We start from the raw sequence: 10,635 nt of genomic DNA on the forward strand, positions 1-10,635 counted from the left end.
AAAATAGTCCCAAGGGCCCAGCCTTGGTTGCACATGGTTTTTGTTGTTGTTTTGTTTTGCTTTTTTTGAGACAGTTTCTCTGTATAACAACAGCCCTGCCTACCCTGAATTTTACTCTGAAGACCAAACTGGCCTCAAACTTGGCAGAAATCCTCCTGCCTCTGCCTCCAAAGGACAGAGATTAAAGGCATGTGCCACCACTGCCTGGCCACTACTCTATGAGACAAGGTCTCTCTCTCTCGGCCAGGCTGGCCTTGCATTGGTTATATATGCATGACTCTTGAGTTTATATGCCCGGTTCTGCCCCTGCTGCTAGGATTACAGGTGTGATCCACCATGCCTATTTTACGGGTGCTAGGGTTGGAACCCAGGGCTCATACATGCCAGGTTAATTCAGAGCCACACCCAATGTCCCAGAAACCTTTATTTTCCTGTTTGGGTAAAAAAATAAGCAGCAGGAACCAGGCATTGTGCTATACATATGTAACCCCAGCACTTGGTAGGCTGGGACAGGCGGCAGCGTCAGTTCAAGGTCTGAACTGAAGGCCATCCTGGACTACGTGAGTCCCTGTCTCAAAATAAAGCTAAACACAGGACGCCCCAGGAGAAGTTAGGAGGCACAGAAGTTAGGTCATTGGCTTCTAATGCCCTGAAACTGACAGACAACTGTGTGTCCCACAAGAAGCAAGATGCCCTGTCTGAGCAGAATGTACAATGGCAAGCAGAGAAAATAGACGGGTTTCAGACACCAGCCCCATCAGGATCTGCATGTATTTCAATAGAAGAGCTGTCTCTCCCTGAGGGATTCCGACTGCCCTCTGAGGACCTGTGTGCCTACTCCATTCTTTATTCCCATGGGAAACTTACAGGGTTATTTAACAAAATAACTGTTCAGGGCTCAGAGCCCAGAGGCTTCTCTGTGCCGGCTTGTCCCTTGGGCCCCAGCTCCAGAGGGAGCCTCAGCCCCTTGGCCTCAGCTGTCCCTTCTTCCCCCTGTCCATTGGAATTGATTACCAAGTTGCAGGAACCAAAGAAAAAAACATGTGATCTCCTGCTTTGCCTGTCCCCCCCCCCCCTTCTGGTGGTGGGAGTTCCGGGGCTTCTCACCTGTGAGGGTGCCCCGCCCATACCCCATCCCAGACTTGGACACTCCAGGGCTATGACAGATGGGCCCATGGATTTGAGTTCTGGTCTTCCACAAGGTCCTTTACAAGGCATCCCAGCCGCCCTTCCTGGAAGAAGGGATGACTTCCGCCGCCGCCTCTTCGGCCCGTTGTTTTCTGTTTATGCTTTGTTTTCTTCTTTTTTCTTTAGTACAGAGAAGCAGCGATACACAGACTGTTTTTCTGTCCCGTTGTCAGTGCTCAGGTATTCAGCAGGTGCTTCAGCAGGTACAGTTTTGTTGATCAATTTGCTTCCGACAGGGTTCCATGGTGACGGCCACACCCACCCCGCTGCGGCCAGATGTCATGCGGGTCACCTCACTCCAGGTGTCACTGTCTGGGTCATAGCATTCCACACTGTCCAGAAAAGTGTGGCCATCGTAGCCTCCTGCAGGGAGAATGAGGAGAATGGTCACCCCCTCGCAGTGCCCAGCCTCCCACGCAAGGCGGCAGAGAACAGAAGGGAAAAGAAGCCCCCTGTTTGCGATGGATAGGCTGGAGGTGGAATGTGGCTCAGTCTAGAGCTCCTGCCTAAACTTCCCAGTGAAGGTGGGGTACAGGATGGGAAGTGTTGTAAGAGTGGGTGGGGGAGCGGCTTAGTAGTAGAGCTTCGGCCCAGAATCCCCCAGTGGGGCGGGGCACAATTAAAGAACACTTGCCAAGCATTCGGGAATCTCTGGCTTTTATACTCAGCACCAAAACTTGGAGAAGAAAAGATATGGACACTCAAGCGTGGTTTTCACCCTGACCCCAGCCTCCAAGGGCCTCACCGAGGACGTAGATCCTGCCCTGGTGCACAGTAATCCCCAGCGCACTGCGGTGATGCCTCATGGGGGCTACGAAAGTCCAGGTCTCTGTCTCCACGTCATAGCGCTCCACGCTGTTCAACTGGTCCTGCCCATCGTAGCCCCCTGCTGCATAGATACAGTTGTGCAGCACGCAGACCCCTAAAGGAAAGCGCACAGTGGGAGTCACCTTAAGTCTGGTCTGGGGCGGGGGGTGGGGCCACTGGACAAGGGACCTTAGTAGCCACTGCCCTTCCCTCTACCACTGGAGAAGCTGGAGTAGGAGGATCAGGAGTTCAAAGTCAACCTCACCGACATAAGGACTTCGAGGGCAGCCTCAGTCATGTAACAGAAGGGAGGAGGGTAAAGCCAACCCTTCCTCGCTGGGCTGGAGTGTCCTCACTCCACTCCCCACTCACCGGCCCCGCTCCGGATGGTATTCATCGGTGTGATCATCCGCCACTCATTCCTCTCTGGATAGTAACATTCTGCGGAGTTAAGCCGGTTAGTCCCATCAAAGCCCCCCACTGCATACAGCAAGCGGTTGAGCACTGCCACGCCCACGCCAATCCTCCGTGTCAACATTGGCGCGACTAGATGCCACTCGTCCCGCTCTGGCTCATATCTGCAAAAGACATAATACCCCATGGTCACCCAGTGGTCACCCCTTACACCACGGTCCACCATCTACTTATTTTTAGGTTTTTGTTTTTTGTTTTTTGTTTTTTTTGAGATGGAATCCTGCTATGTAGTTCAAGCCACAATCTCCTGCTTTAGTCTCCCCAGTCCTGGGATGAAGGATGTGCAGCACCAGGCCTGGCTCCAGAAGTGAGGGGTCATCAGAATCGAGGTTCACTGTCATCAATTATGATAGCAACAGCAATTCCCTCTAGCCTAAGTGGCTTTATCTGTGCGCTTCACCCCTAGCAGGACTCATTGCCTCACACCACAAGATTTGCTACAGACATGTGGGGTAGGACATCCAGAGTCACTAAGTAACATCTGGGAAGGTGTTCAACTCCAGATGTCTAACTGGGTCTCCCAGGTGGTTCTCCTCCAAGCAACATGATCAGAGATGGGTGAACAAGCCCCGTTGGCCCAGCAGTATCCAGTCCATCCCTGCATCCTGCAGTCCTTGAAAGGGCCACCCCATTCACAGACCACACACATTAGAGTCCCTAGAGCATTTGTTTACATTTCCATTTTCAGGCTATGGGCGGGGTTAGCTCCAGGTAGACAGCTGGCCTAGCAAGCACAGATTTCTAGGTTCTACTCCCAGCACTACAAATACAAAATTTTAAATTTTCTCATTTTCTTACCCTTGCTCCAAGCCCTAAATTCGTGTGTGTGTGTGAGGGAGATGTGGGGGGGATTGTTTGTCTGTCTTGAGACAGGGTCTCTTATATCCCAGGCTGGCCTTGAACTTGCCATACAGCCAAATACTGAATTCCTGATTCTCCTCCCTCTACCTCCAGCGTGCTGGGATGACAGCTGGGTTATGAGGGCTTCCTGAACGCGGGGCAAACACTCTGCCAACTGAGTCACACCCCCAACCCTTTTCCTTCTTTTCCCTCCTTTCTTTTGGCAGGGCTGGGGATGAGACCTAAACCCTGGATTCAAGAAAGAGACCAGAGGACTGGAGAGATGGCTTAGTGGTTAAGAGTACCGCTTCGGAAGGTCCTGAGTTCAAATCCCAGCAACCACATGGTGGCTCACAACCATCCATAATGAGATCTGATACCCTCTTCTGGTATGTCTGAGGACAGCTACAGTGTACTTATACACATAAATAAAATCTTTTTAAAAAGAAAGATACCAGAGCACTACCACTGAGCTACATCCCCGTTCAGATGATACATTTTAAAGTAATTATAAATTGCACAACATAATTCACATATTAGAGTAATTCCTACTGCCCCCAGTGTGCAGCGGTGGTTCCTGTAGGTTTGGGACAGCCCCCTCCAGTACTTCCCAACGCGGGACACTGAGGATGAACATCCCAGCCGCTCAACCTCATACGAAGGCAGGGGCAAGAACAGGTACCGTCCCTTTGGGCCCCCGGTGCTCACCTCTCCACGCTGCTGTGGTGGATGCAGCCATGGGAACCCCCGACTGCGTAGATGTGGCCATCTATGACCCCCACCCCGATGCGGTTGCGTGGCACGCTCATAGAGGCACAGGGCGACCACTGGTTGGTCATGGGGTTGTAGCAGTCCAGGGCGCTGGAGTCAGTGTTGCCGTCCGGAGAGTTGTTGCGGCCGCCCACAGCGTACAGCAGCCCACCCACCACGCAGCCTGCCAGCCCACTGCGCGGCACCTGTAGGTCGGCCAGGCGCAGCCAGGAGCCATTGCTCGGGTTGTAGGCCTCCAGGTAGCTGAGCGACTGTCGGAAGTAACCGCCCGCTGTGTAGATGAGGCGGCCCACTTTGGGCGCGCGGCAGGGCACTGCCTGCGTGGGCTTGTGTAGCGTGAGCTCCTGGAATATCTGCACCAGGTAGTCCTTGCAGCGCGCGTCCGCCTGCAGGATCTCACACTTCTGCAGCTGCGTCTGTAGGAAGCGCGGCGTGAGCGCGTGGCAGCGCACAGCCCGCAGCAGTGCCTGCACGTAGAAGCGCCGCTGCGGGCAGTCGTATTTGACCCAGTCGATGCACGCGTGGAACACCTCGGACTCGCAGCGCACGTTCAGATCATCCCGGCTGATGAGCGTGGCCAGCTGGCAGTGTGACAGGTTGAAGAACTCCTCCTGCTTGGCCACCTGCAGGGAGCTCAGGTGAGAAGGGAAGCCCTCCATCCAGGCCGAGCACCCATACACCGGGGGTCACATAGGCCACACACTGTGGACTCTTTAGGCTCCTGTATTGATTTTAGTTTTAATTTTTAAATATATATATATAGCTAGGTGTAGTGGCACACTCCTATAATCCCCCATATCACGGGAGGCAGAGGCAAGAGGATGTCTGAATTCAAGGCCAGATTGGTCCCCATAAGCCAGTTCCAGACCAGCTAGGACAACATAGTAAGATCTTATATCAAAATAAACAATTGAACCTAGTCTGGCCTTTAATCCCAGCATTGGATTAATAGTCACTTGGAAGGGAGAGGAAGATGTCTGTGAATTCTAGGCCACCTGTTGTACATAGTTTTTAATTACATTTACTTATTGGCTTATTGTGTGTGTGTGAGTGTCCTTATGTCTGATGGTGGGGTCTCCCCTTCCTTATGTCTGATGGTGGGGACTCGCCTTCCTGGGATTGGTCTCCTGGCTTGGCAGTGAGTGCCGTTACTAGCTCAGAAAGGCACTGGGTTGTTCATTTGTTTATTTAACCCCCAGGACTCGCACGCTGGAAGGGAAGAATCAACTCCTGCAAGTTGTCTTCTGACCTCCACATGAACTGTGGCACACACATTGACCCCTAAATAAATACAATAAATACAATTTTTAGAGTAATAAAAATAAGAGATAAAACGACAGGCAGTTTACAGCTTGGCACTTGTTTTTTTCAGGTGTAGGAATATTTTTCACAAATGATGAGAAACCGAAGGAATAAGAGTATGGTATAAACAACTTCACTCCAGCCATCAAGGCCCATGTCAAGTCTCAGCACTTGGGAACCTGACATGTGAGAGTCTTGAGTTTCAGACAAAAGCCTGGGCCATGACAACCTGCTATCTCAAAAATCTAAATAAATAAACAAACTACTTTTATGCTGGTCCATATTGACCTTACACAGCTTCAAGGCTCTGTGTGTGTGTGTGTGTGTGTGTCTGTGTGTGTCTGTGTGTCTGTGATAACTGGCCTGGAACTTTATGTAGAGCAGGCTGGCCTCACAGATCTGCCTGCCTTTGCCTACCCAGTGCTGGGATTAAAGGTGTACACAGGCACACTTGGTTTATGTGAGGTGGGTATGGAACCCAGGACTTCACGCATGCTGGGAAAGTGTCCTAGCAATCCAGCAGCACATGGCCCCCTGAAGATGGCATGCCCTATGCACAGTGTGCCTGTGCGGTCACTGCCACCCATCTAGTGAGGTCAGGTGTGTACGACACATGGTGTTCAAAAGCCTTGGGAGCACTTCAGACTCCGTGTTTGGGTTGGTGACATTCAGAATGCAGTCCTGTCCAGGGGACTTTTCTAGTCACTGCCACCCAAGAGCAAGGCTTTCCCCAGCACTGTCCTATTACTTTCCCTTGAGGACTTCCTGCACTGAGAAATGAAAATGAAAGCAATACCAAGTGAACCCAGGGAAAGCCAAGCAAAGCTGGAGCCTGCATGGGTGAGGCTGGAGGGTGCTGGTGCCTGCCTGCTCATCACACTTTGCCCTGCTCTGGGGAAGATCAAGACAGGGTTTCTCTCTGTAGCCCTGGCTATCTTGGAATTCCCTTGGTAGATCAGGCTAGCCTTGAACTCAAGAGATCTGCCTGCCTCTGCCTCTTGAGTGCCGCCACCACCACCAACACACACACACACATACACACCCCACTTATTTTAGACAGAGTCTCACTGTGTAGCTCAGGCTGGCCATCACAGGCTGCTGAGGCACTGGGAAGGCACATCTTTACCTATTCCTAAAGCCTCTCTGTATTTGGATTAGGGGCTCAGAATCTGAGTTTTGTGAGCAATGTGGCTTTGTGGGTAAGGCACTTTTCTGCCAGGCCTACCTGAGTTTAACCTAGAAACGTATATAAGTTAGCAAGAGCCAGCTCCTGCAATTTGTCCTCCGACTTGCACACAAGATCAGTACATGTATACACACACAAATAAATATAATCTTTTTTTTTTAACTTCTTCAGAGTTTGGTGTTACTCAGCACTTAGAACGTGACAGCAAGGGCTGGTGAGATAGCTCAGTGGGTAAGAGCACCCGACTTCTCTTCTGAAGGTTCAGAGTTCAAATCCCAGCAACCACATGGTGGCTCACAACCATCTGTAATGAGATCTGACTAGGGAGTCCTCTTCTGGAGTGTCTATACAGTGTATTTACATATAATAAATAAATAAATAAATAAATAAATAAATAAATAAATAAATAAAAGAAAGAAAGTGACAGCAAAGACAGGACTTAAAACAAAACAAAAAGCAACTTCAATAGCCAGGTGTGGTGGCACATGCTGCCTTTAATCCCAGAGGCAGGAAGATCTCTGTTAGTTCAAGGCCAGGCTAGTCTACAAATTAAGGTCCAGGACAGACAGGACTGTTACCCTGTCTTGAAAAACAAAAGAAAAAAAAAAAAAAAAAAAAGACTGTCAAGCCAGGCGTGGTGGCGCACGCCTTTGATCCCAGCACTTGGGAGGCAGAGGCAGGCGAATTTCTGAGTTCGAGGCCAGCCTGATCTACAGAGTGAGTTCCAGGACAGCCAGGGCTACACAGAGAAACCCTGTCTTGAGAAACCAAAACCAAAAAAAAAAAAAAAAAAAAAAAAAAAAAAAGAAGAAAAAGAAGCAGAAGATTGTCAAAAAATACAACCACAGGTGCTCACAGTTGAGGGTACTACTGGCCTCTTCCAGAAGACTCGAGTTCAAATCCCAGCACCCACATGGCAGCTCACAACTGTCTGTAACTCCAAGGTCTGACACCTCACACACAGACATACATTCAGGCAAAACGCCAATCCACAGAAAATAAAGGCAAATAATTTTTTTAAAAAGATTTAAAAACAAAAGTAAAATTAAGTCCCGGGGCTCTGCTGGCCTCCATTCTATTAAGTCTGTAACTACAGTACTTGACAGACTGAGACAGGAATCGGGAATTTAAAGTCATCCTCAGATATCCAACCAGATTAGGGCCAGCCTGGGCTACATGAGACCCTATAGGAGAAAAGAAGGAAGGAAAAAGAAAACACCCAACAGTTTTCCTCCAGTCTGTCGCAGGGGAGAGCGCCATGCTGGCCTATCCCATTTCTGAGCCCAAAGCCCGGCCTCACTCACCTCCCCGAAGTGCATGTAGATATACTCCCGGGCACGCTGGTGCAGTTCAGTACAGCCGATCTGCTCCGCGAAGTTGGCGATGCCAATGGCGTTGCTGGGGTCCAGCTGCTGCACGAGGAAGTCGCTGCAGGCTCGGACCACGCTGTCAATCTGGTACATGACCGCCCCGTTCATCACGTGCAACACACACTTCTCGCCCACGGAGATGGAGGCCGTGTAGGCGAACTCAATAAGCCTTTCCATGACCTTAGGGTGGATGCCTTCGATGGACACCACCTCCATGCCCTGCTCCCGAAGCCCGTTGGTGAACATGGCTTTAAAGACTGGGCTGGAGGAGGCCAGCACCACTTTGTGAGCCATGAATTGGGCAGCTGGGATGTCCTCATATTTGACCTGCAGGGTCACGTCACAGAGTTGCTGGCTCAGGCGAAGCTCGTTCATGACGCCAAAAGCCTGCTTGGTGTGATCCTCTAGTGTGTAGCTGAAGGTTCGGTTACCGTCCTGCGAGGGTGTCACCTCTGCCTTGCACTCCGTGGAGGCATACATCACTGCGTCCCCGGCCCCCTCGGGGCACTTTGACCACAGGGGCAGGAACTGGCTGCTGCGGGGAGCCCCGCTAAGCTTGGGTTCGGGCTGCATGGGGTTCCTGATGACAAGACACAGTTCCTCTGCTAGTCGTTAGGGGCCTGGAGGGAGGTAAGAGCACAGCGCTGGGAACAGAGGCTGGGTTAGACCAGACCCTGCCACTTTATTTGAGACAGGGTCTTACATAGCCTAGGCTGGCTTCCAACTCACTATGCAACCAAAGCTGACTCCTCTCGAGTGCTGGGATTACAGTATGGGCCACCATGTCTAGCCAGGCTTCTTTTTTGCAAGACTAAGCAATGATATCTAAGTGCAGATTTTGCCAAGCCAAGTAAACTGGACACAGCCGGCTCCATTCAAACTAACTTCTCAACTCGAGGGCCTTCAGGGCATATCATGTTCCTTTTCCTGCTCAGAATCACCCAACACCTTTCACAGAGCCCAAGAATGGAAACCCCAAATCCTCAATGGCCTGTCAAACTCCACACCCCCTTTCCAACCTCTTCACTTTGTTCCAGCCATCCTTCCCTTCTCTTCCCTTCGTCCAACATGTCAGATTCCTTTCAACACCTCACCAACATTTACAGAGCCTGCCATTTATGTATTTGGGACTGTTCTGAGCTCCAGAGACACAGCGAAAGACAGAAAAGGCCTAAAAATAAAGCAAGGTCTGTATAGGAAACACTAAGCCAGCACCAAGCTCCTGGGGCAAGAGAGTGTGCAGCATCTGGAACACCCACGGGGAGGGATTCAGGAGACCCTTGGAGATCTGGGGCCAGGGGAAGAATTATGCTTTCAAAGAAGATGTGGGGAGACAGAGAGGGTCTGCGTCTGGCTCCCCAGGTTCTGGGCTCAGCCTGGAGTCGCGACCCCGCGTGTTTGTCTATTAGATCACCGTGGGGGGGGGGGTGAAATGCTCCAGGGGCCCAGCTAGTGAGCGACTGTCACGCGTGACCACACTGCCGGAGCTCGGGCCTGGCATTGCTCAGGGGGCTGTGCAGCGGCCGCCCGGTACCCGGCGCCTGCTCCAGCGGCCTCCCCACCGCTCGGAGGCGCAGCCCTGACGCCGGGAGAGCCCGCAGGGCCTGGTCCCGGGCCGCGGCCTGGAGCGGCTCACTCACCCCGCCATGGCCGCGCTCTGCCTCCGCCTCCGCCGCTCGGGTCACGGTGACTAAGCACAGCGCGCCACCTTGTCACAATAAGAGTCCCGGGGCGCCGGCCGCGGGCGACCCCTACCTCTACTCGCCGCGGCCACCACCCTAGGCGGGCTCAAGGGCTCGGCGGCGGGGTGCGCGCTTGGAGAAGGGCACGCGCTTCCCCCCACCGCGTGCACGGCCCCACGCGCGACCGCGGGCAGCTCCCAGAGCTGGCTCCCCACCGCATCCTCCGCGGGCGCTCGCTCACCTCCGTCCCACCCCCCCGGGTGTCTCTGTAGGTGCCACGCGTCCAATCCGCGCCGCCGGGCCGCCACGCGCCGCGCTTCCGGGAGGAGAGGAGGGGGACCGGGGTGGGGGTGGGGGCTCGGATCGGGGCAGCGGTGCTGCGGGGTCCCGAGCGGCACGCGTGGGAGGAGCGGGAGGGCGGAAACCGGCGGCGGGCACGCAGAGGCGGTTCCAGCCCTTCCTGCAGGTGCTGGGCGGAGGGAGCAGGGCGTGGGTCTGGGCGGCCCTAGGAGGCTGCCTCCGGGTTAGGCTGTCCGGTACGCCTCCAGCTGAACCTGCATCGGCGGACCCTCCCACAGCCTGCACGGTCCAGCTAGACCCATCTACCTGGTTGCGATATTTATCTTCTTGTAAAATAACTTTTTAATGTTTTTAATCTCAATTTGTATTTTACTTTGTGCGTGTGGGTGTTTTGCCTGCATATGTATGTCTGTGCACCGTGGGCTGTGCAGTGTCTCCTAAAGTTACAGGTGGTTGTTAGCTACCATGCGGATAGGGGAATTGAACCCTCGACCGCTGCAGGAGCAGCAAGTACTCTTAAATGCTGAGCCATCACACCAGCCTTATAACTTCTTTTTGAGACAGGCCTCATTACATAGCCCTGGCTGGCCTTGAACACACAGAAACCTTCCTGCCTCTGCCTCTGCCTGTGCTGCGGTTAAAGGCTGGGATATCACTCCGGGCTTTGTGTACATTAATTTGTGTGTGTGCTTGTGTTGAGGTCAGGGGACGACTG

The 10,635-nt window shown here is 52.7% G+C and overlaps 1 protein-coding gene across 2 annotated transcripts; it reads right to left on the reverse strand.

The window, feature by feature from the left end:
* Positions 1 to 406: 406 nt before the first annotated feature.
* On the reverse strand, positions 407 to 10,104 carry Keap1 (kelch like ECH associated protein 1). Of its 2 annotated transcripts, none has more exons than XM_021171877.2 (6): positions 9,862 to 10,104; positions 7,873 to 8,558; positions 4,018 to 4,703; positions 2,368 to 2,573; positions 1,934 to 2,110; positions 407 to 1,551 (listed from the first exon to the last, which is right to left on the reverse strand). In XM_021171877.2, exons 2-6 carry the CDS (start codon positions 8,509 to 8,511, stop codon positions 1,385 to 1,387), a joined length of 1,875 nt encoding a protein of 624 aa, XP_021027536.1. In that variant the 5' UTR covers positions 8,512 to 8,558; positions 9,862 to 10,104; the 3' UTR covers positions 407 to 1,384. The 2 variants fall into 2 exon arrangements, with proteins under 2 accessions (XP_021027536.1, XP_021027535.1); XM_021171876.2 differs by lacking the exon at positions 9,862 to 10,104 and adding an exon at positions 9,579 to 9,850.
* Between the last annotated feature and the right edge of the window lie 531 nt (positions 10,105 to 10,635).

Source organism: Mus caroli, unplaced genomic scaffold, assembly GCF_978045245.1.
Source record: "Mus caroli unplaced genomic scaffold, Mus_caroli_1 scaffold_11, whole genome shotgun sequence".
Taxonomy (NCBI): domain Eukaryota; kingdom Metazoa; phylum Chordata; class Mammalia; order Rodentia; family Muridae; genus Mus; species Mus caroli.

Coding starts and splice junctions, on each gene's coding strand:
- Keap1 (XM_021171877.2), bottom strand. CDS start 8,511: ATGCAGCCCGAACCCAAGCTTAGCGGGGCTCCCCGCAGCAGCCAGTTC. Junction 2,111..2,367: donor TACCATCCGGAGCGGGGCCG/GTGAGTGGGGAG, acceptor GCTTTCCTTTAG/GGGTCTGCGTGCTGCACAAC. Junction 1,552..1,933: donor GGGCAGGATCTACGTCCTCG/GTGAGGCCCTTG, acceptor TTCTCCCTGCAG/GAGGCTACGATGGCCACACT.